Source organism: Physeter macrocephalus, chromosome 7, assembly GCF_002837175.3.
Source record: "Physeter macrocephalus isolate SW-GA chromosome 7, ASM283717v5, whole genome shotgun sequence".
Classification (NCBI taxonomy): domain Eukaryota; kingdom Metazoa; phylum Chordata; class Mammalia; order Artiodactyla; family Physeteridae; genus Physeter; species Physeter macrocephalus.
The window spans coordinates 22,245,696-22,270,994 of NC_041220.1; the positions used below are offsets into that span (position 1 = coordinate 22,245,696).

Here is a 25,299-nt window from a genome sequence, read left to right on the forward strand (position 1 = left end):
TATGTATACGTATAGCTGATTCACTTTGTTATGCAGCAGAAACTAACACACCATTGTAAAGCAATTATACTCCAATAAAGATGTTAAAAAATAATAATGCAAAAAAATATAATATTTCACTTTCACATTTTTCAATAAAAATAATTGTAGTTTCTTCGCTAAAAAGAAAAAAGAAAAGAAAGATACACTCACTACAAGGATGAGCATTTTCAAAGTAAGCAACTGCATAGCTGGAAATGTAGCCCCTATTAAAAGAACTATGGGTTAAAACAAAGAAAATTCTCCTTTGAGGCTAAATGCTCTGAGATAAAAAGTCAGAAAAAATGAGATCAGATTTTAAGGTAAAGGTATCAATGTATATCTGTATCCCAAAAATGTTTACACTTTCTCTGCAGGTTTTGGTATCAGTATTCTTCCAACCCATTCTATCCAAGTAATATGCATTTCCGGATTTCTGGTTGTGTATACTATGAGTAAACACAATCTGAGTACCTTTATTTGTAAATGTGACTCTTAATCATTATCATTACATTGGAATGGCTTATTAAGAGAAGTCTTGAACCTAGCTTAGAGAATCTGAATAACTAGGTCCAGGGTAGTCCTACCTGAAGGCAGAGGTATTAACCAGGATATATGTCTTATCCAACCCTAATATTTCTAAAATTCTATGTAAATAGAAATATAAATTTAGTTTTTGCAAGTCAGTAGTGTATACCTTCCCATGAAATAGGGAGTGAAGCCAGGGAGATGCCAACCTGAGTTATATTGTCATATTTCTGCAGGAGTAGAACCGATGACTGAAGTGTGAAATTTAGATGTTCTAATTTAACCCGAAGGGACTAGACCAACATGATATTTTTAGCAGTTTCTCATTATGGACTAATAAAATATTATAGGGAGGTAGCATAGTAGAATGTGTAAGAGCCTGGAATCTGAAACTTCACTGTGTTCAAATCCTGGCCTCTCCATTTACTAGCTTTTCAACCTTAGATAAGTTACTTAACCTCTCTGACCTCCAGTTTCTCTTCTGCAGAACGAGGATATTAATAGTAGACCTGCATCACAAAGTTGTTGTGAGGATTAAATCAGCTAACATATACATATAAAATCACTCAGAACAGTGTCTGCCATATAGTAAACTTTGTATTAGTTAAATATTATTATGTAAATCTGTATCAAGTGAACCACCTTTTGGGATTCTGATATTCCTCACTATCCTTCGTGTTTCTCAGGAGTGAATTGGTTTAGGGATGAAGAAGTGGAAAAGACTGATTAAGAGAAAACTCAGATTGAATAGGTAAATCTAGTATTCTGTCATTGTAAATGAATCTTGGGACCCATTACTATGGTAACTAATGGAAAATTTTCACTAAAAATTTTAAATAATTCAAAAGTGTATTTTATATTAATTACTTTTGAAAAAGGTTAAGTACGTAGTATTTATAGGTAGAATCTTGAACCAGCTTTATTTTTCATGTTTTTGAATATTATTATACTATGTGAAATTATACATCTGGACGTGACTGTTTGCAGATGACATCCAGATTCGATTTTATGAGGAGGAGGAAAATGGTGGAATCTGGGAAGGATTCGGAGATTTTTCCCCCACAGATGTTCATAGACAAGTAAGTGGATGATGATGACGGTGGCGATGAAGATGATTCTACATTTTCTGCCTTCTTGAAATTCACTAGTTTCCATGTATAAAACAAGGAAAAATCATAAATATTTATTTAACTTTCATAAAAGAGCACTGTGTCTTGCAGGTGTTCCAGAAAAGTTACTTACCATAGAATTATGGGCAAGGCTGTATTAGACCCTGCAAGGCATTTCATTTGGGTGTCTGATCACCTAGCCACAAGGCAGTGGCCCTTAGGTCCTTTAGTAGAAATGTTTTAAGTGTTGTATTCATCTGTTCAGGCTTCCATAACAAAATATCATAGACTGGGTGGATGAAACAAAAGAAATTTGTTGCTCATGGTTCTGGAGACTAGAAGTCCCAGATCAAGGTCTGACAGTGTCAGTTCCTTGTGAGGGCTCTCTTCCTGGCTTGCAGACAGGCACCTTCTTGTTGTGTCCTAACAGGGCAGAGAGAGAGTAAGCTCTCTGCTGTCTCTTCTTTTAAAAACAGTAATCCTATCCAATCAGGGCCTTGCCCTTATGACCTCATTTAACCTTAATTCTTCCCATAAAAGCTGTATCTATCTCCAAATACAGCCACACTGTTAGGGCTTCACCATACGAATTTTGGGGGAACACAATTAGTCCATAACAATGTTCTACCAGTGTAATATGTGGAGACCTGTTAAAAGGGTATTCTAATGAAAAGTGTTGAAAGGAGGCGTCTTCTAGTTGAGGCTGATGTCATCATGATAAATCAAGATCTCCTGGTGACAATTGAGTATATGACTAAGAGATGAAAATGTTGAATCCTCATCTTAATGATTACACTGAACGATTGAGGAATAGAGTTTTCACAAAAAATTGGAAACAATCCAAATGTCTATCAGTAAGTGGCCAGTTAAATAAATTATGGTGTATCTATGTGATGGAATATTGTGCAGTTATTAAAGAGAATGAGTACTCTATGGACTAATATGGAAAAGTCTCAAAGATACAACATTAAAATTTTTTAAAAGATAGATATAAAGCAAAGTGTATATAAAAAAGATTCTATGTTTATGTTTACTACACATAAAGAAACTGCAAGAATACAACAGAAACTAATAGCTTCTCTGTGTTTACTTCTGGGGGAGGGGGGCAGGCACACAGTAGAAACTGTCTGGATGAGGGACAGGAATGGCAAGGAGAAGTTTCAGTGTGCTCCATTGTATACCTTTTTATATTTTACAAAGCTTGATCCATGTGAATATATTACATAGTCAAAAAATCCAGCTAAAACATCTTTGAGGTGGGGTGTTAAATGCTGACAGTGCGTGGCTGCTCAAAGCAGTGGGCCCCTCAGCACTGCTGATCCTGCCCCAAGCACAGTTTAATGAAAAAAATAAGTTTTGTTACAAATGCATTAAAGCTATAAACTGAGATCACATTTTGATAGCATAACACTTTTATTATTGCTCGGTTCTTATTTTATCATTTATATCATGATTTTCTTTTAAATTTTTTGTCTAGGAGTCCATTTTTAGGTTTTCAAACATTTAAAAGATGTTTGGTTGATGATTTCAACATTATATTGTGGTCATAGAAGGTGGTCTTAGGTATAAGTTCTTTGAATTTTTTTTGTCTTTCTCTGTGACTCTATGATCAGTTTTTTAAAATGTTCCATGTGTACTTGAAAATAATTATATCCTTTTTTTGTTGTTTGGTGGAAGGTTCTGTATATAACTGTTAGCTTAAACTTATTAATTTTGTGGATCGAGTAAAAAAAATCCTGCTAAAAAATGTGAAAATGCCTGACTGTTCTGGAACTGCCAGATATCAATGAGGAGGCTGTCTTATGGGTGTTACAGAATGCCCTGTGTATGCCTGGAGCCTTGGCCATCCTCACCTCACAATACACTGACCCTGTCATGATGTCTTTCTTACAGGGTTTAGTTTTTTGTCTTCAGTGGCTGGCCAGCAGGCTGGTATTAGTACCACCTTCCTCACTCTTTCCACGACTAGCCTTTCTGATATTGCTGTAAATAATCTTGGAGGCTTTTAAGGCTAATTTGGAAAAGGAGAAGATGTATGCAACGTATTTTATTCACGTGATTATTTATGCTGAAAGACATTTGAACTTTTAGACAAGTGAACTAATGAAGTTTTGCAGTACATTGGCATAATCTCATATTTCAGTTTCACATTGGCAATTTAATAAAAATGTATGGGTATAGAATTCTAAGGTTGTAAGTTTCTCTAAGGTGTTATATATTTTTTAGTACCTTGTGTCTAAACATTGGGCATAAAGAATGTGTTTAATGAGTAGCGTTGCTGGAAAAGAAATGTAGTCCTTCTCCAACATTTGGATCTTTGTATCCTGCAGTTTGCCATCGTCTTCAAAACTCCAAAGTATAAAGATGTCAACATTACAAAACCAGCCTCTGTGTTCGTCCAGCTTCGGAGGAAATCTGATTTGGAAACCAGTGAACCAAAACCTTTTCTCTACTATCCTGAAATTAAAGGTAACTTGGTTGTTTAAACACTTGTGCTTGTTCCAACAAGAGGATGGTCTGATTAGAAAAGATCAGGTAGTCTCCTCCTTTGAACAGCTTCCTAGTAACTGGTTTCTGGGTCCATGGTACTTCTTTTTAGAGAAGAAAGAAGTTATATATGATTTGGGGGTCATAGAATTAAGTCTAGCCTTTTAAAATAATGTTATTTCCATTGAGTTTTATATGAGATTTAGACATTTGAAAATTTCTCTTTGAATTTGAGAATCTATCATTTATTGGCTACCTCAGGGTTCAGGTAGTTGAGATGAAAAGATAAGGCTTGTTGTGTAGGAGAATCAGCCACTCTGTCAGTTGGCCTCAGGCAGTTGAACAGAAGACTCAGCCACCATGCAGTGCAGAGCTATACAAATGAATGAGGCAGCATTCTCTTCCTCACAAGGGACACACCGAGAAGGGGAGATCATAAGTCTCCTTAGATTGTTATAATGCAAATTATTACTTCGGTAAGTTCCAAAAGTGAGGCGTCCACAAAAACGTAGAAGAATGCAAGGAGAACGAACCCTAGATTCTGAAGAAGCCACCAAGAGGAAGGCTTCTTCAAGGTCCTGAAAATTGGGGATGTATTTCAGTCGTTGAGTGTGCGACAGAGAAGGAAAGGGTTTCCTAGACTTAGGAAATGTGAGGAGCTAAAACAGGTAGTGTTTATTCGGGGAAAAGTGAGCATCCTGAGCGCTGAGACGCACTCCTGAAGGCACAGCAGTGGGGGAAGGCCGGGGCCAGGCTCTGTGGTGCTGGGATTGGCACCTAAAGAATTTTGCATCGATTCTGGAAAGGGGAATGACCAGGCCAGTTTGGATTTGGAATGATGCCTCTGACTTCTCTCTGTAGACACTGAAGAGACTATCTGGGCAGCAGAAAGTGAGTCAGAAGAGGAATGCAAGAATCCAAGTGAGAAGTGGTGAAGTTAGTGAAGGTCTTAGTGCAGTGGAGTGAAAGGAGAAGGTGGATTCAGGAGGCAGTGCAGGGATGGTGTCAAGAGGACCCAGGTGCTGGTTGGGGTAGGGGGTGAAAAGAGAAAATCAGGAGTCATGGACAGTTCTAGGAATCCCAGCCTGGGAAGGCTGTGATGTGGTTGAACTGATGAAGAGTCAAGAAGAGTCAAGTCAAAAGTAGATCTGGGTGGGCAAAGACAGAGTTCAGTTTAAAACATGCCGCATTTTAGGTTCCTGTGGCAGATTCCTGGCAGGCCATTCAAAAGGCAGGACTGGAACTCAAGAGAGGGCAGGGTGGGAAATTCACACTGAGATTCCTCTTGGAATGAGGGCAACAGGCCTCAAAGGTTATTTGTTAACCTGGAGTCCACTCACCCCTATGGGGCTCCATGGCTAGAAGTGTACTTTAAAACAATTAGGTTTTTTTGTAGTCCTATTTTGAATTTTACGTACTCAAAACTGTGATTCTAAGAAGAGATCCGTAGACTTCACTAGACTGCCAAAGAGGCTGTGGCACAAACATAATTAGAAACCCCTGGACTAGAGGGAAGTGAGACTGGGGAGGGAAGGGCACCCAGGTCCTGGCTGAGGCTGGAACCCACAAAGGTGCCGCAGCAACGATCCACACGGCTGCTAATCCTGTGATAGCAACGTGTGAGGGGGGATCTTTGAGGAGGACTTTCTTTTCCTAGAATTCACGTCGTGGCAGCAGCATTTAGAAAATGGTTCCATGATTTCTTGTTTCTTCTCTGAGCTTTGTGGCCCCTCCACTGATGGGTTAGATGTATAGTGCATTCCATTACTGGTGGTTTGAAAACACTGTCAGCAGAGGAGCCTTTCTTTTCTCTCCACGTGACATTTCGTGCGAAATCCCAGTATATAAACCTGAGAGTCTTGAAGTGGAGGTGGCGAGCCCACCCGCTGGGCTCGTCCAGGAAGGAGGCTCACCTCTCCTCACTACCCTCCCTGCCCAGGAACTGCCTGAGGGCTTCCGAACGGGCCGTCGCGTGAAGTTTGAAAATCACTGCTTTGGATTAAGCACCCTTCTTTAAAAGTAGACCCAGAAGAGAAACAGAGCAAAAATTTTTTGGACTTTCTGAGGGGAAAAAAAAAAAAGATTTCTTCTCCTAAAATGTGTGTTCAAAATAATGTCAATTTTTCTAACACAGAGAATCAGATAAAAAAAAAGGAAACCCAGATTACCTACACATGTGTAAGCCTAGAAGTACTCAAAGCTGAGCTTGGTTTCTAGGCTGCCTGTGTCCCTTTCCCAGTGGTATCTGTGCCTGAAAAGAGTCTGATACAGCAGGGACACGTTCAGACTATTACTTTCATTGCTACCCTCTTATGGTAGGAGCTATCCGGGGCTGGAGTTAGAGAATGGGGTCTCCTGAAAGTTCACAATCTCACCTTTATGCATCAGGTGCTTACCTTCCAGGTTATCATTGCTCCATCTATAAGAACAATGTGGAAAACCATCTGGAAAAATAAGACTTTGTAGTTGATGTAGAAAACCATCTGGAAAAATAAGGCTTTGTAGTTGAGCTCCACAGAAAGAATGACCAACATGTATTGTGGATGCGTTGTTGTGAGATTAGAACAATTTTATTGAAGATAACAAATTACCTTGGTCTAGAGAACCTTCTGGATTATAAAATCCCCAGTTGAAATAATCACAAGGAAAAATGATCACACCAGGCATGTGTGACTGGCCAGAAAAGTAGCAGGCCATTTAGCATCAGAGTAACTATGTGAAGATGAATCTAAACTGTAGAGCCCAAGGAATCACTGTGCTCATTTCTCAGAAGTCATTGAATATACCTTCCACTGCCCCCGGCCCCTGCAGTCACTCCTGAACTCATTGCCTAATTTTATATTCTTCACTTATTTTTATCAATATGTAAAATTATCTTACCTATTAATTTATGTGTCTATTGTCTTCTTCCTACCTGTGTTCTTTAGGTCACAGATTTGGTCTTTCATATTTATTGCTACATCTCAAACAATGTATGTCACATAGTAGATGCTTGTTAAATATCTGAGAGCTAAGCTATTGTTTGACCAACCAAGTTGCCATCCTCACCCAAAAGACTAGTAACTTGTTGGGTGCCACCAATTAAGACATTAGACAAAGAAATACATCATATTCCTCTTGTACAGAATCATGCAGCCCTGAACTCTGCATCCTTTATGGTCACTGACGTTGTGTCTCATAAAAACATCATGGAGATGGTTGGGTCCAGGGAGACAATCAAAACAATCAGGAGAGGGATGGTTGGCAAGGGAAGAAGAGGGTTGAGGAACTGTTATACAAAAGCAAAGAAAGACCATAATGTCTTCTCAGTCTGAAAAGACAGAGATTAGGAAGAAACAGAATCATAATCTTTAAATTATGAAAGGTATGGTCAGGATAAATGCAGGCGTCTTTACTGGCAAGCTACAACCCAGAAAGTGAGAATGAGGTACTTACCTTAAGGCGTGTGCACAGCATAAGGTGGTAGAGGCTAAAAGTTTTATCGACATTTGTGAACTAAGCTGTTATCTTAAATCATCAGTTATTAAAGGAAGCAAAGATATGTTGGAGTGTTTCCCCCAAAATGGTGACCTAATATAATGGAATGCTCATTAGACCTTGTATCTGATCTTCACTCAGCCCTGACCTCGTACAAGTCCCTCAACATCCTAGCTTTGGTTTCCTCTACTGTAAAAGGAGAACTTGTAGTGAGTGGCCACTTAGGTCCCTTTTAGAATAGGTTGATGTTTCATAATACATCCCATGGTCCACTGTCAAAAGCAGACCACAAGGGTAAATAAACCCAGTGTGAAAATCCCCGTGTTCAATTCCATGGAAATTCAGAATGCAGGTTCTTCTGTTTTTTTAAAAAAAAAAAGCTTGTCACATGGAATTTTCTATACCAGTTTCTTGTCATTAACATCTTAATGGCTGTAGGATAGTTAATATTTTTTAATTTGAGTCTTAAAAATTCCCATTTTACAATGAAATATAACCAGTGAATGTCTCTGTTTTGTAAGTCAAAAGGAGTACATAGCAAATACCAAATGATCTCTTTGCTAGAAAGTGTGTCAGTAGATAACATTTATTTCTGAAGATGAATATGTTGTCTGCCTTGCTCTTCTATTTCATATTTCTCATGAACTAATATCCCATGTGAGATCAACAGTTTATAGGATGAGCAATAATTGTGACTTAGTTATGATACAACTGATGGAGAAACTTTATAAATCTGTCCAAAACCTTTGATAAGGAAATTGCTCGAGTTTCTCCACTTGGAGGTCACCCTTTCTGGTGGAAGCATGTTTTCTTCAGAATTGACCCATGCTGGCTTTTTTCTTCCTAGCGAGTCTGGACAGGATCCATTTTTAAAAGATTGTTTTTTAAGGGTACTTTGCTACACTACTTTCCCCTGCTTATCTTTCAACTGCACTTAGATGATCACGAGATAATCAGTACACAACAGCATTCTTTCTAGCCCTGAGATGACTGAAACAACGACAGAATTAGAAATAAGTGAAGATCTTTCTGAACATAAACAGTGACCAGAACTGATGTGAAGAATCAGAAATAGGACAGTTGTCAAGTATTGGGCTGCTGATTGAAAAAAAGAATGCCATATTGACTGTTGATTTAATTTAAACAAAAACCAAAAACTTCTTTCAGTGCTTTATTTCAGAAGAGAGAAGGGAGAAAAAAATATATAGGGTGGGAAAATCAGAGAAGGGAAAGAAAGAGAAACAGAAAGAAGAAACAAGAAAGGAACAATAGACCGCAAAGGCACTGGCAGAACTCAGAGGGGCAGTGGAGCTGGTGAGAAGCATAGCTGGTGAGAAGCAAAAGAAAAACAGAGCAACCACATGAGGAATGAGGGGGGAAAGTCTAAATAGTATCTAGACTTGGCCAATCAAAAATCTCAGAGGGCATCACTGTATTTTAGTCAAGTAGTGGTCTTAGACTTGTAGCCTCATATCTCATGAGTTACCAGTGACTACAGATCCATCTTTATTGTCTTTCTGGGATGCACGCATTTTTATGATTGTGGTGACCACCAAGGAACAGCCTCCAACACCTTATGTCTGCACTGTCTCTGCCTCTCACTTTGACTCTTTATTTTATCCTATGCACCAGTGACAGATGAATCTTTCTAAATTACCACCATATACATGGCATTCCCCAGTTCAAAAACATTCCATGGCTCTCCTGCCTGTAAATTAAATCCCTTAGGTTCATAATCCAGGTGCTTGGCAATGTGGTCCCAATCAGCCCCATTTCTCAAGAATTCCTCATACTAAACTTTCCCTTCTGCTAAGCTGACCCACTGCTGTTCTCATAAGCATGCAGTGCACATTGGTTCCTTCGTTACTTTCCCTCTACATCCCCTTCCCAGAACGTCCTCCCTTTGCTGTCTCCTGATGTAGAGTTGATTCTGGGAAGCCTTTTCCTGAATTTTCCAGCCCACAGAGACTCCCTAGAAGTCCTAGAACTCCTGGAACCCTAGTTGGCACCATGAATTTAACAGATACAGCATTATAGTGCTTTGTCTCTTAAGTCTTTCCCCTACAACCTCAAAATTATATTGGAGGGTTCTTGACAGCAAAGACATGATGTCATACTTCTCTTTATCCTCAGCACTTAGGTCATTGTAGACCCATAGTAAATGTTAGCTGATTAGTAACAGTTGTTTTGTTTGACCAAGTGAAAATGCTCAGTAATGTTCTCATTCAGTATTTTCAGTCTCTTCATCTTTGATGGGCAGTCTAGTCTCTCACTAACTTGAATGACATGGGGGACTTAAACAATTGCAGAGAGAATTTGGGTGTGTACTGTTCTGTGGTCCCTCTGAGGCTGGCTCTTGGTCCTCGTGCTCATTGGAATAAATATAATGCTTCTTGACATTTGGCATCTCTTCCTCCTTGGGTGCTTTCTATTTCCCTTTAAGATGTTTAAAAATACCATCAGAATCAGTATTCTTTCTGTGGCTAATAGTGGAGCTGAATCAATCTTTTCTCCTCTGGTTTCTCTTCCTTTAAATACAGATAAAGAGGAAGTGCAGAGGAAACGGCAGAAGCTCATGCCCAATTTCTCGGATAGTTTCGGTGGCGGCAGTGGGGCGGGAGCTGGAGGTGGAGGCATGTTCGGCAGCAGCGGTGGAGGCGGCGGTGCTGGAAGTACCGGCCCAGGTACGAACCAAGCCTGTTCTTTCACATCTGAAAGGGCAGATTTTCTTCTCCTAGATTTCCTTGTCTGTGGGTTGAGTGTTGTGACATTATTAAACATGATATATTACATTACTTAAAATTTCCCAGCAAAGTTTTTTCCAAAGAACTGCATGTTCATCTTATAATATGTAGATAGATTAATACCAAAAACTGTAAGAAGGAAAAAAGTCACGAAGGCCAGTTACCCAAAGGATACCTCTTAACATTTTGGTATATTCCCCCCTCCTTTTTTGGGGGGGTACAGTTGTCTTGGTATTCTTTGGAAACATTGGAAAGGTTTCATACTATATTTGCGCTATGTTGTAGACACATAAAATCCTGCCATCAAAGATTAACTATTGTTTTTTGGCAGGTACATACATTATAATACATATTTATACATTTCTCCAAGCACAGCTGTGATCCTCATTTTGCATAGTGTTTTTTTTTTTTGCATAGTGTTTTAATCCATTTACTCGTATGACCTATTTATTATCATGATTGTGTATAGAGTCATGTATGCTGCTTTTTCCTAACGGTTTAACATAAGCATTTCCCCATGGTAATAGAAATTTTACATAAGCATCATTTTTAAGCATCATTTTAATGACTTGTAATAATTCATCAAGTGAACAAACCGTAGTATAACTTACTTGAAGATTGTTTCCTGTTTCTTATCTAAAATGTTGCACTGAACTCCTCTATCCACATTACTTTTCTTTTATTCCAGATAATTTTTGTAAATTAGATTCTTTGAAGTGAAATTACTATGCCAGAGAGTATGACAGCTAACACTCACTGCTTCCCAGAGTTTTAACCAGCTTGTGCTTCCAGCAGAAACGCATGAGAGTGACCAGTGGGGGCATGCTTCTCTTGAGGAGCCAGTATATGTTTCTGTATTTTGTTTGGTTCAGTTTTTCCCTCCAGGGGTTACTTTACTGTCTTCTGTGTCATCAAGTCTGAGTCTGGGTGGCAACCACTCACCGTTAGCCTCTCCCCTCCATGCATGAGGAGGAGACTTTCTCCAGCATGAGCTCCTCCATGCTGCCCAGAGCCTGGGCTCTGCCTGGGTTGCCAAAAATGTAACCTTGCCAGAGTTGAATTCTGACCGTCCCAGGACCCCCAGTGATGTGCCTTATTACTAAGTCTCAACAGAAGGACCGTGTCCGGCACACCAAAGCCTGTTCTCACCAGAGGGAGGGACACTAACGTTTGCTGAGTTTCTTTTTATTTAAAAAATCATCATGAGGTTTCATTTGTTTTGCTTGCCATTTCAGGGTATGGCTTCCCGCACTATGGATTTCCTACATATGGTGGAATTACCTTCCACCCTGGAACCACTAAATCTAATGCTGGGATGAAGCATGGTAAGTAACACTTTTCCTTTTTTTTTTAGTACTGAGAAAAGAACGAAAAAAATTATTTAAAAATTAATTAAAGCCAAAAAGTTTTTTTTATTTAAATCATTACTCACCACAACATTATCTTGAAAAAAAATTGATGAATGCTAATAAATTAAGAAGATACTTCTTTTCCAAAAAATTATTATTTCCTGAGGAGAGTATAGATTCTATTCCTGATACTATATTTAAATTTATACATTTACTTTGTACGTGGCATGAACAGGGGAAAGAAAAGAACATTAAATAGGGATATAGAGAGACTTGACTATTCAGACATAAAAAAGTCACCAAATTTAGCTGTTCTCTCTCTTTTTTCTCAAATACTACACTTTTGAAGACACTTAGAGTTTTATAGGGATGGTCATTTCTTATCAAATGTATCCCCTGTGGGCTTCCCTGGTGGTGCAGTGGTTAAGAATCACCTGCCAATGCAGAGGACACGGGTTCAAGCCCTGGCCCGGGAAGATCCCACAGGCCGTGGAGCAGCTAAGCCCATGCGCCACAACTACTGAGCCTGCGCTCTAGAGCCCGTGAGCCACAACTACTGAGCCCACGTGCCATGACTACTGAAGCCCACACGCCTAGAGCCCACGCTCCACAACAAGAGAAGCCACCACAGTGAGAAGCCCACGCACCGCAATGAGTAGCCCCTGCTCGCCACAACCAGAGAAAGCCCGCGCACAGCAACGAAGACCCAACGCAGCCAAAAATAAATAAATAAAATAAATAAATTTACCAAAAAAAAAATGTATCCCCTAATTAGCAGTTGTCACATCATGTGTTCATACTTCTACTACATGTCCATTTTAGTGTACTCATTGAAGAAATAATACAACAAGGTCTTCTCGTGTATTTCAACACCTGTTTTACGTCAGGTGCTTTTACATGTTTTAACTGTAATCTTTGATTACAGTTGATTACAGATGATTCCTCTGTAAGGAAAATATTAGTATCTTCATTTTACAGACAGAGCACACCAAGGTTCAGAAATGATCATTCACTCACTGAAGGTACATATCTGTTAGGGGCAGAACCAGGCTTTGAACCAGGTCTGCCTGTAAAATCTCGGTGTTCTCATAGTAGCTGTCAGGTAGCATAGTAGGACCTGAAAGAGTGTGATCAGAAACAGTGCACTGGATAGCTCCCACACCAAAGAATGTGAATTGAGATCACATCTTCACAACCTGCTTGAGCATTAGGGGAAAAAATAGCTGCTCTGTTTTCAAGAACTTTAAAAATTCCACTTCCTTGCATTTCCTAGAAGAGCTTTATTTCATTTTTCTCCTTTACAGATAAACAGAATGAGGTGTACATTTTTAGAAATGTAAAAAAAAAAAACTTTTTTTAAGGTCTTAAATAAGTTTTCATCACAAGAAAAAAGAATTTGTAACTATATATGCTGATGGATGTTAACTAGACTTATTGTGGTGATCATTTTGCAGTATGTACAAGTACTGAGTCATTATATTGTACACCTGAAATTATTACAGTGTTATACCTCAATTTAAAAAAAGTTTTTTGAAAGTGACTTTAAAATAGCTCCAAAACGTGTTACTTATGACCATTTTAAAAGGAATTTTAATTTGTTGTTTTTCTTTTCCCTTTGCAGTAAACCTGCCTCCTACCTTTATCTGACCTTTGCTGAAACAGTGAATTATAACTTAATTAATAGATTTTACTGAGGAGAAAAAGCTGAATTTTTGCTTTTATCTTAGGAACCATAGACACCCCATCTAAAAATGACCCTGAAGGTTATGACAAGAGTGATGACAGAGAGGCCATAAATCTCTCTGGGCAGGCAGCAGAGACCATCAAGCAAGATAAAGAGTGCTGCAAGCGGGGCGCTGAGGCTGATCTGGCGTACTCAGTAGGAGTAAAGGAGGAGAATCGCAGTTCCCAGGGTGAGTGAGCACACGGAGGGCTGCATTGTACTGCTTGGTGAGGGCGTGGCTCAGTTCCAGGTGGACGCCAGTTTCCAGAAGACAGGTTTATTTTCGGTTGATCTAAAGACGATACATCAACATCTGGTTCAGCGTGCTCTTCAGAACCCTGTGTGCCTTTTGAAAAGCATGTGCCAGGTTATTTTACTCACACTGGGATTTCCATTTTCCCAGTGTTATCTTTGAATATAAAGTACAGAAAGTTACATATGCTTCTCCAGTCAACCTCGTGCAGTTTTAGGGTATCACGAGAGATAATCTAAATCATTTCCACCACAGATAAGAGAGAGCAGTTTGCATAACTTTGACAGTCTCCCTTCTCTCGACTGTCATACTGAAGTGGAATTTCGCCTGAAAATAAGGACTTTTCCCTTTATCCTGATGCCTTCTTTGAAGAATTAGGATTAGGAGGGACAGTGCATATTTGGAACCAGAACCCATTAGAGTATGTGTCATGGGTCTAGGTCATCCTAAACTATGCCTGGAAGACTTTTTCTGTAAGAGAAAGATAGTAAATATGTAGAGTTGTGGGCTACATATGGTTTCTATTGCATATTTTTTTAACACCCCTTCAAAAATGTACAAACCATGCTTAGCTGGGGGGGCCGCGTAAAAACAGGCCACACACAGGATTAGACCTGCCAGCCACAATTTTCCTCCCGTTGACCTTCAGGAAGCAAAGTTTACAAAAACACCAGTGGCTCTTGGAGAGTCTGTATCTCTGTGGCAGAGACTGATTTTTGACACTTTTTGCCTAACAAGAGAGTCTTTCAAGACTCCCATGAAGGATTATTTCACCAAGAGATTATTTAAAATTATGGCAAAACCCAGTTAACATTATTTGGAGATTGATTGTTGCCCTTAAGATAACAGAAACTTCTGAATTGCTTTTCCCCGAACAAACTGTAGACAGATTTTTTTGAGATCAGCCTCTATATTTGTCAGTGAGCCAATGTCCAGCTGTGCTTTTTCTAGTGAACACAACCCAGAAGCAGCAAAAGGAGCATTTTCCACTAAGTCGATGTGTCTCAGGGTATCAGAACACTGATGCCGACGGTCTTGGCCTCAAGCATGGCATTCCTGTAGAGCAAGTATAGGAAACTCAGCTGTGATTGTGATCCATTGCCTTGCAGATAACCTCTTTCTGGAGAAGGCTATGCAGCTTGCCAAGCAGCATGCCAATGCCCTTTTTGACTACGCAGTGACAGGAGATGTGAAGATGCTGCTGGCTGTCCAGCGCCATCTCACTGCAGTGCAGGACGAGAATGGGGACAGGTAAGTGAGGACTTTTGCAAACAAGCGTTGTTTTAAAGGGGCGAAGAGAAAAGTATTGTATGCATGCTGGCGAGAAATGAGAAGAATTGATCAAAGTGATTGGGTCCTGCAACTGAAACACTCTCTCAAGGAAAGTAATGTGTCAATAAGGTTGAGTGGCACAGTCTCCTTCTCCTGTCCTGTGGCTCTCACCTCTTGGGCTCTAAAATAGCCAGAATACTCATCTAAGAGTACAGCACTCTGGGCGAGAAAACTAAGATGGGTGTGGGGAATGGTACTTTTTTGTTTCACATTCCCTGCTGCTTTTTTTTTTTTTTTAACATCTTTATTGGAGTATAATTGCTTTACAATGGTGTGTTAGTTTCTGCTTTATAACAAACTGCATCTGTTATACATATACATATGTTCCCATATCTCTTCCCTCTTGCGTCTCCCTCCCTCCCACCCTCCCTATCCCACCCCTCTAGGTGGTCACAAAGCACCGAGCTGATCTCCCTGTGCTATGCGGCTGTTTCCCACTAGCTATCTGTTTTACATTGGTAGTGTATATAGGGAATGGTACTCTTTGAAAAGCCCTGCTTGATTTGTTGGAATACGATTTAGAATCATATTTAACAAACAGACACTTGTTTATTGGAATAGTAATATTTGCTTTATTTATTAGAATAATATAATAAAATTTGGTCTTACCAAATCCCTAAAGTGCTTGTTATCCCCACTGCATATTTGTAATAATGATATTCTCAAGGAAAAGCCCAATAGAGACAGCACAACAGCAGCAACAAAATAATTAGGCCGTTGTCATGCTCTCCCAGTTACTGGTTCCTCTTCTGCTGCCTCTGTTAACGGTTACCAGTCTGTGACTGAATCAGACTCTTGTGACTGCTCTAACCCACATTGTGTGGGAGTCTAACATTCCAAGCACCGTGCTTCCCATTCCTGCTGTTACTGAGCTTGTATTTGCAAAGACACCTGGCTTCTTTCTAAAACGGTTCTCCTAGTCCTTTCATTGAGACTTCTAAAATGATCTCAAAAGCCTATAAAAATAACGAGTGACAGCAGCCCTCAAATCCAAGTCAAGTGCTTTATCTAAAACCTTCCCAAAATAGTGTCAGCAATGAGAAACCTTCTCTGTGGAAGAGCTCTGGGGCACTGTGTTTTAAACCTCAGTTTAAACACTGAACCAAATGCTTTAGGAAAGTGCCAACCTCAGGGTTTCAGACAGAGACCTTTGTTCTCATTCCTTGCAGCTTAACCAAGGATGTGGTGTAACCACTGGCCTTGTTAATACAGTATGAGAGGAACCGGTACAGCCTTCTTTGTGTAATGTCATGAACAGCAGAATGTTTTTTACAGGGTTAAATAATCCATTTAGCATTCAGTAGCATATAACCACAAGAGAAAGCAGTTAACCAAGACAGGACAGTAGCATTTCAGGTGACATTTTTAGGGACCTGCTGATGAGCCTAAGAAAGACTAGCATAGGTAAGTTAGAAAGGGACTGCTGGTGTCCGAAGGGAGGATTGTGGAAAGGGACACAGGCACATGCATTCAGGTGAGGGCCCTGAGGGGAAGGTATAGACGTGTGTAAGGACCTGGATGCATGTGGAGAGGCTGGGGAGGCGGCTTTCCCTGCCAAGCAGATGAGCCCTTGGAGTCCCCACCCTGGACCCCAAACACACTCACGCAAGCAGGCCCGTGGGGCTTGTCGCAGCTGGAGGCCAGAGGGGTGGGACCTGGCGAGACCAAAGAGGAGCCCTCATGAGAACATAGACAAGGGATAGCTCGTGGCCTTCACAGCTCAGTCCCTTGTTTTCACTGCATTTATCATATTCGGCTAATAATCTGAATCCTGTGGCTGTTAGTCATCACAGAAAATACGATGAAGAAAAAAAATAATAAAAGCTTCTGGTACTGGGGAAATTCCCATGAGGGTGTGAAAATCTATGGGGGAGGGGGAATGTACTTCTGCTGCAAAATGCTGAGCTGCACATGGAAATTTTTAGGCAGTTTTTGAAGTACGACCTTTTTCTTGGTATATGTGCATCATGTCTGCGTCAGACTTCGGGCCCTTTTCAGCAGTCTTCTTCCAGCCCTACGGTTCAAAAGACAGTACTGAAACCCTGAAATCATTCATTTAAAAATATCTCTCAAATAATGAAGTCACAGTTTAGTTTTTCAGGCTCTCCCGAGTCAATGTTAATCCCAAGTAATATACACTTGCTATTTCCAAGAAGGTGGCCTGAATAAAATGACACCTAATATCTTTAGAGAAAATCCAGCCTGTGCCTCAAATCCCGTATGTACTGCCACCCTGGGATTCTCAGAGTGCTCTGCATCATAATCTGTCCATACTTTGGAGGATTCATCCTCCTAGATGTTCATCTGCAGCTCTACAGAGCGGTGCCCACGTGCCCCTTAAACAGGAGAGCTTAAGGGATTAAGAGATGGCTTTGGGGCAAGACAGTCCTGGACTTAATATATGACCTGGATTGAGTTCTGTTATACCCGTAAGTCTCACTTTCGTCACCTGAAAAATAAGGATAATATCACCTCATAAGATTGTTGTTGTGATTAATCAGATAATGTATGTCAAGTGCTTGGTGTGGTCTGGTATTAGAAGCTCTAAACAAATAGTAGCCACTTTTTATTGTTGAGTTGTTTCCAATTAATTTTAAGTTTTCTTAACAATTAAAAAAATGTGTTCCTAGGAGTGATGATTGGCACCAGCCAGTGTTTTCAGCCTCATTAGTGTTATTAGCCCTAAGTTTGTTCAGTCACCCTTATTTTAGTGCCTAAACTGTGTGCCAGGACTATAAGGCTGACTCGGAGGGGACCAGCCTCTGAGAGGATCACAGGCCAGAGGGGGAGGAAGATGTATAGAAAACTGCAGTTGCTCAACGAGGCAGTAAACTGGAGGGGAGACAGCTTGTTCTGCCTAGGAAGCTGAGGAAGTCTTCTCCAAGGATGTAAGGTTTGCACTGAAGGATATGGAGGATAAAGAGGTGCCGCTGAGGCAGAGAAGAGGAGCAAAACCATTCCAGGCAGAGGAACTAATTCGGTGGAGAAATACAGTCACATTGTTCCTGCAGAAGTGTGCGTCTAGTGTCTTCTCCCAGTAGTTAAGAGCCTGACTCCATTCTCCCCTCCTGGGATCTAGGAAGATCTTAAAAAGCCACCACACTGTATTTGGGAGGAGGTGGCAGAGCTAGGTGAGATAACTACACTCTTCTGAGCAGATCCTAGTGCAGCCATTTTACACACGTCACCTGTGTGTCGGGGTAAGTCAGAGAAAAGTTAGAGGAGAAAGGTGCATGGCACAGAGGCGGAGCTGGGATTTGAACATAGGTTTCTCTGTCTCGAAGCCCGGGTTCCTTTACACCTCAAGGGTCCAAACTGAATGCCCCCGAGACCAGAGAGCAGGCAGGTACTGGAAATGAGTAGGCAGTAAAGCATCCCCACGTTGGATACAAGATGTTTCATAGATTCAAGACATTTGGGGGCCAAAGAAAACTAGGTATGAGAGCCAGATACAGTCTGGGAGTCTAATCCTACCTTGGGAATCTTTTTTTTTTTTTTTTTTTTCCATTAACAGTTTAGTTGATTATTGCCACTATATTTTTGTTCCAGCGTCTTACACTTAGCAATCATCCACCTTCATGCTCAGCTTGTGAGAGATCTGCTAGAAGTCACATCTGGCTTGATTTCTGATGAAATTATCAACATGAGAAACGATCTCTACCAGGTAAGCAGAAATATCAAGGAGACAACTGAATAAAAATCCATCGTTTGTACGTGCGTGCGCGCGCGCGTTTCTTAACAGTAGCATATAATGTTAACAGTTAATAAAACAAAATGTCTCTGAAGGTAATATCTTAAAAGCCCATTACATAGGAATGTTCTTTTATGAATTAGGATCCTTTGATCTGTGGGTGTAATAGCAATCACTCCACAATGAAATTCAGTACCCTGCTGGGGGACTGCAAACTTTAAACTTCAGAAATCTGCCAAAGCAGTCGATCCAGCATAGAATAAATATGTCACATCTGTCAAGAAGAAATGCAATTGAAAAAAAGTTAAGTTTGAAAAGCTAGTGATTTACAAGAATTTTGAAGTCTGCTGAACATGTTGACAGCATCTAGATTAAATGCAGATCAAATGAAGGGTGCTGAATCAGAATACAGAAAGGTAAAAAGGTTGCTTGAGAAGGAAAAAGTGTCTTTCAAAAACAGAAAGCTCAAGGTGAAGAAAACAGGGAACACCAAAGAGATTTGCCCAAATCAGGTTTACATAGAAATTAGGTGGGCTCAAAAACAGCTTGAGGACCTCTGTTACAGAGGTCTTCAAATATCTCAGATAGCGGAGTTGACTGGAGACTCAGTGAGGCTGCCTGTTGGGCACATGCAGACTTCAGGTGAGGAAAGGAGATTAAAACTGTTGGACAGAACCAAAGCCTGGATGCTGGGTGTAGCCGGCAGACCTGGGCCAGCCTCTCTGGCTAAGGGACCTGCACACAAGCAGGAGGTGAGTAGGGTTCCGCTCTCCAGAGCTGCTCCCTCCTTCCTCCCGGGGCACTCTCTCTTCCCGCTGCCTTTCCCCGGCCCCATCAGTCTTCTCTACAGCCTCCTGGTCTTGCCCTCTTCTCGGCTTTCCTGTTTTCTCCTTCCCTTCACACGAACCAAAGTGACTTCCCAGTCTTCCTTGGCCTCTGTGGTATGCTCGGATGCCTGATTCAAGCATATCCCTTACTCTAAAAATACAGACAACCGTCATGCACAATTATTTACACAGTAAAGGTGCCTGTTCCAGTTCTCAATTTTTAAAGCAGGTGATGTGAATCATTTTTATTTCCTCAAAGCAGAAGTCCTGAAATGTTTACATGTATCTCTCAATAGATTTTTTATCTGTGGATAGATGTTTCCTGATAAGGGGAAGTAATGGATGTAAGGCATTAGGCTTCTTCTTTGGCTGTCATGCTTAAGATCAAAGGAAAAATGAAGTTGGGGATTCTTCGCTGACTCAATAACTAGGATGAGGTCTAATTTTAGATATATATTTAAAGGATAGCTTCTTCAAGTTTTCATACCATTTTGGGTGTTGCTGGTATTTGGAAAGTCATTTGGCCCTTAGAGCTAGATTCTCGCAGGCTTTTGGACTGATTGTTCCTTTTCACCATCCCAGGTGTACAAATAAAACTAGAAATGGGCTGTTGTCACTTCTCAGTCCTCCTTTCAAAGGCAGCTTAACTTCACTGCCTGGAGGTCAGATTGAAGGTATTGCTTGTTTTTCTGTTTATAAATAGGACCTGCAAAGGACACTGCACAACAGGATATTAGTAGTTGTGATTTATTATGTGCCAAACTCCTTACTGTATCATTTGGGTACATCTATTGAGACTCTCCAGTGTGCTGGAGACAAAAACTCTCAAACCACCACCTTTGACCTCGTGTGCCTTCTGATTTGGGGACTCTCAGGAGAATACAGGTTCGTTTTCCCCACCTTACATTGTTCTCAGTGATGGGCAAGGGTTCGGGATCCCCCTGGTTTGCGTTTTAGGTCTTAAACACACACCCAATGGCAACTTTTATTTGAGAACTAGAAACCCACTAAGATTTAGACTTTCATTTATCTGTTGTAAAGGTTTTCTCTTAGCTATTCTTGATGGGAAGTTAGACAGTTCCCTAAGTAATTTGGATTATTTGGCAATTGTCTTAAACATTCTCCCAGAATACCTTTCACTAATCTTAGTACATTTCTGTGGCCATCTGTCACGATCAAATCTCTCTGCCACCCACCCTCTAGAGAAAGACACACTCAAAATAATCCAAGTGCACAGGGTTAAGATTTTTCTGAAAATATTTCTGAAACCTGTTCCCTTTAAACCCTCTTTTCCTCTCCCATTTCCCTCCCCACGACATAAAAAACAACTCCAGTGTGTGTGATATCAACTGTTTTATTTGCATATGTTCCTGTAAAACATTAGTGGGGTTTTTATGCATGTATTGTTTAATGTTTCTAATTATTATAAATTTAATATGTATTCATAGTTTTTAAAATAGTACATAAGGATATACATTAGAGAATCAAGGTTACCCTCCCTGGCAGCATATACGTCTCCCAGCCCCACTCCCAAATATAACTGTTGTGTTTATAAGTATTTTTCCAGGTATTGGTTACATAAAAATATATACTTTAAATAGACAGATATTTTAGTATATCCTTACACACAGTCCACATTATGTTATACATACTGCTCCTGATTTGCATAAACCTTTTTCTTAAATTTTAAATACAATTACAGATTCATAGGTGGTTACAAAAAAAAAGTGTACCAGGAGTCCCATGTACCCTTCACCCAGTTTCCCCAGTGGTAACTTCTTGCATAACTCTAGTCCAGTATCAAAGCCAGGAAATTGACGACATTGATACAATCCACAGATCTTATTGGGGTTTCATCAGTTTTACGTGCACTCATTTGTGTGTGTCCATATAGTTCTTCATGCACGTATTTTTTAATTGCATAAGTGGCTTTGGTGCTACATGTCACTAAGTTTCTGCCTTCACTGCTTATGGGATTTATCCACGCACCTGTGTGTACAGCTAGTTCCTTGTTTCTACTCCTGAAGAGGATCCCATAGTTTACATCTTCCACCTGTTACGTACCTGTTCCCCAACAGTGGACACTGAACCAGCTTGTCTCTTCCTACCTCCACAGACAGTACTTCAGTGAAGTCTCACCCACGTGCCCTTGTGGCTTTGTGTCACTCAGATACACAGACAGGAGGGGGATTGCTGGGGCATTTGTGTACTTGGCTCTGCAGCATGTCTGCCTAAGTCCATATGCCAGCAGGCATGGCATGAAAAGTTCCTGGATTCCTACATTGTGTAATTGCTTAAGATATAATCCCGGGGTTTAAGATCTAAATCCTAAAATGTCATAGAAAACCTTCATGGGATCCTAGGAAAAAAAACTTAAAAAAATTTTTTTTACTCATGGTAAGAGATTTTCTATGATATGAAACTTATATTGAAACTACAGATAATTTTAAATCTCTGAATGGTATAATGTGATTTCAGATCTTTTTTCCAGTATCATTCTCTTTCCTTTTCCCATCTCCCCAAATAACATATCTGATTAATAAACAGCTTTTATTTACTTATTTATTTTTTGAGAGGAAGGCTCTTGGCTATAACGTCTAAAGTGCTGAGGACATGATTCATTTCAAGCCAGGATATAGTTCTAAGGGATGAAAAAAATAAGGGTTAGAGTGGAAATTTAGGAAAAAAATCCGTTTCTGTTATATTAAATAATCACTGTAGCAGCTTCCCTGGTAGTGCAGTGGTTAAGAATCCACCTGCCAATGCAGGGGACACAGGTTTGATCCCTGGTCTGGGAAGATCCCACACGCCGCGGAGCAACTAAGCCCATGCGCCGCAACTACGAGCCTGAGCTCTAGAGCCCGTGAGCCACAACTACCAAGCCCGTGTGCCACAACTACCAAGCCCATGTGCCACAACTACTGAAGCCTGCGCACCTAAAGCCCGTGCTCCGCAACGAGAGGAGCCACTGCAATGAGAAGCCCGCGCACCGCAACGAAGAGTAGACCCCACCCGCCGCAACTAAAGAAAGCCCGCATGCAGCAACAAAGCCCAACACAGCCAAAAATTAATTAATTAATTAATTATTTAAAAAATAATCACTGTAATGGGACTTAGGCAGCACAAGCATCTTTCATCCTGTTTACATGTGCCGTGCCCCAGCCAGGATATTGGTGGCCCACCTGTTGTCACTGCTACAGCCACTGACTGCTTACTGAGAAGGAAAGTTTAGGCAAATTGTCACTAGACAGGCTGGATTTCACAGGCTTCTGTGAAATAGACTGATTTGTATAAAAATACATGGCTGTTCTGTGTCAGTGGCCTCAGTTCTTTGAAAGATACTTCCATGATTGTGTCTGTCTTACTGATTTTGAAAACACACAGTTTTCAAAACATCTCATTTGCGTTCACTGAGGTACTGCTTCGTGGGCAGGGTAATCAAATGGACTGTTTATACACCTATTAGGTGTCAGCAACTCAGCTTGTTTGTCCATCCGAGCCCTCTTAGTGAGAGGTAGTTCTCTGGTCCTAGTATGACTGAGAATCCTCTAAAATGGGGGTGGCAGAGTTCTATCGATTGGTCTCATGGAGCCAGTCCATGGAACAGTAGTTTTTAATTTAGCACATTTTTTTTTCCATGTCAGTATAGAATGACAGCACCTTTGTTAATTGGTTTCTATCGGGCAGTTTATTTAAACTTCTTCAGTAAAACCATAGCCTTGATTTGATTTGTTAACATATGATTTTTCAGCTGAAGGTAGACTCCTAGAAATTCAAGAAAACTAAATGTACTAATAGATGAGTTAACATGTCAACAATCACTTGGCTGTAGTGAGAAACAAGAAAGCTATTAAGAATTGTAAATATTAAAAATGATAACTGAACGACTAAATGTTAGTCCAGTATACATATTGGATTGGCCAAAAGGTTCGTTCGGTTTTTTCCGTAAGATGGCTCTTGTAGCACTTGGTTGTCTTTAGCTTCATTCGGAACAATTTTGTTAGATTGTATGTGACAGCTGTCATATCAGCATGCATTTAAAAAAAGACTTATCAAAATTGGTGATTTTTTTGTGTAGCCATTTTAATACTGAAGATGGAAAGAAAACAACATTTTTGGCCTGTTATGCTTTATTATTTCAAGAAAGGTAAAAACGCAACTGAAACACAAGAAAAGATTTGTGCAGTGTATGGAGAAGGTGCTGTGACTGATTGAACATGTCAAAAGTGGTTTGCTAAGTTTCATGCTGGAGATTTCTCACTAGACGATGTTCTGTGGTCGGTAGACCAGCTGAAGTTGATAGCAATCAAATCGAGACATTAATTGAGAACGATCACTGTTATACCACTAGGGAGATAGCCGACATACTCAGAATATCCAAATCAAGCTTTGAAAATCACGTGCACCAGCTAGGTTATGTTAATCACTTTGATGTTTCGGTTCCATGTAAGTTAAGCGGGGAAAAAACCTTCTTGACCATATTTCTGCATGCGATTCTCTACTTAAACCTAACAAAAACGTCCCATTTTTAAAACAAATTGTGACAGGTGATGACAAGTGGATACTGTACAATAATGTGGAATGGAAGAGGTCGTGGGGCAAGTGAAATGAACACCACCAACCACACCAAAGGCCAGTCTTCATCCAGAGAAGGTGATGTTGTGTATATGGTGAAATTGGAAGGGAGTCCTCTGTTAAGGAGCTCCTTCTGGAAAACCACACGATTAATTCCAACAAGTACTGCTCCCAGTTAGACCAACTGAAAGCAGCACTCGACTAAAAGCGTCCAGAATTAGTCAACAGAAAACGCATAGTCTTCCATCAGGATAACGCAAGACCACAAGTTTCTTTGATGACCAGGCAAAAACTGTTACAGCTTGGCCGGGAAGTTGTGATTCATCCGCCGTATTCACCAGACATTGCGCCTTCAGATTTCATTTCAGTCTTTAACAAAATTCTCTTAATGAAAAAAATTTCAGTTCCCTGGAAGACTGTAAAAGGCACCGGGAAACAGTTCTTTGCGCAAAAAGATAAAAAAGTTTTGGGAAGATGGAATTATGAAGTTGCCTGAAAAATGGCAGAAGGTAGTGGAACAAAAGGGTGAATACATTGTTCAATAAAGTTCTTGGCGAAAATGAAAAATGTGTCTTTTATTTTTACTTTAAAAACTAAAGGCACCTTTTTGGCCAACCCAATACGTCATTAGCATATGATGTGGAACAGAGAGTAACTCATTTGCAAAGGTGAGAAGTTAATCTGGGAATGAGAAATGGCCCCTCAGTATGACTCCACCTATTGCAGTCACAGCTAATAAGCCTGTGGCTTACAAGTGTGCTGCTGACCAGTGTCATCTCCTGCCTGTTCTCCCCAGACACCCTTGCACTTGGCGGTGATCACCAAGCAGGAGGCTGTGGTGGAGGACTTGCTGAGGGCCGGGGCCGACCTGAGCCTTCTGGACCGCTTGGGTAACTCTGTTTTGCACCTAGCTTCCAAAGAAGGACATGATACAATTCTCAGTATTTTACTCAAGCACAAGAAGGCATCACAACTTATCAACCACCCCAACGGGGAAGGTAAGAGACAGTCACACATCGTGGTATAACCCTCTCTGTCTGCTTTCTACACAAAAAGTAGCTCTCTGGTAGACGTGTGTTAATTGATCGGCACCCCAAAGTGCTTTCCTTAATCACTTGGAATTCATCATCTCTTATGGAAATTTCCGTTGCTGGCTGTAGCTAATTCCTTTAAAGATGATTTGGAA

The 25,299-nt window shown here is 40.4% G+C and overlaps 1 protein-coding gene across 3 annotated transcripts in view; it reads left to right on the forward strand.

Moving 5' to 3' along the window:
* The window catches only part of NFKB1 (nuclear factor kappa B subunit 1), a 123,324-nt gene that overhangs the window by 87,512 nt on the left and 10,513 nt on the right, over window positions 1-25,299 (forward strand). For all 3 annotated transcript variants that reach the window (XR_008617761.1, XM_024126593.2, XM_024126594.3), the window contains exons 10-17: window positions 1,534-1,625; window positions 3,986-4,124; window positions 10,160-10,303; window positions 11,599-11,688; window positions 13,440-13,625; window positions 14,798-14,939; window positions 18,570-18,684; window positions 24,910-25,111. Coding sequence is in view for 2 of the 3 variants with exons in the window: in XM_024126593.2 (XP_023982361.1) it covers window positions 1,534-1,625; window positions 3,986-4,124; window positions 10,160-10,303; window positions 11,599-11,688; window positions 13,440-13,625; window positions 14,798-14,939; window positions 18,570-18,684; window positions 24,910-25,111 (1,110 nt within the window). In the remaining variant the exon portion in view is untranslated. The remainder of the gene's footprint in view (window positions 1-1,533; window positions 1,626-3,985; window positions 4,125-10,159; window positions 10,304-11,598; window positions 11,689-13,439; window positions 13,626-14,797; window positions 14,940-18,569; window positions 18,685-24,909; window positions 25,112-25,299) is intronic.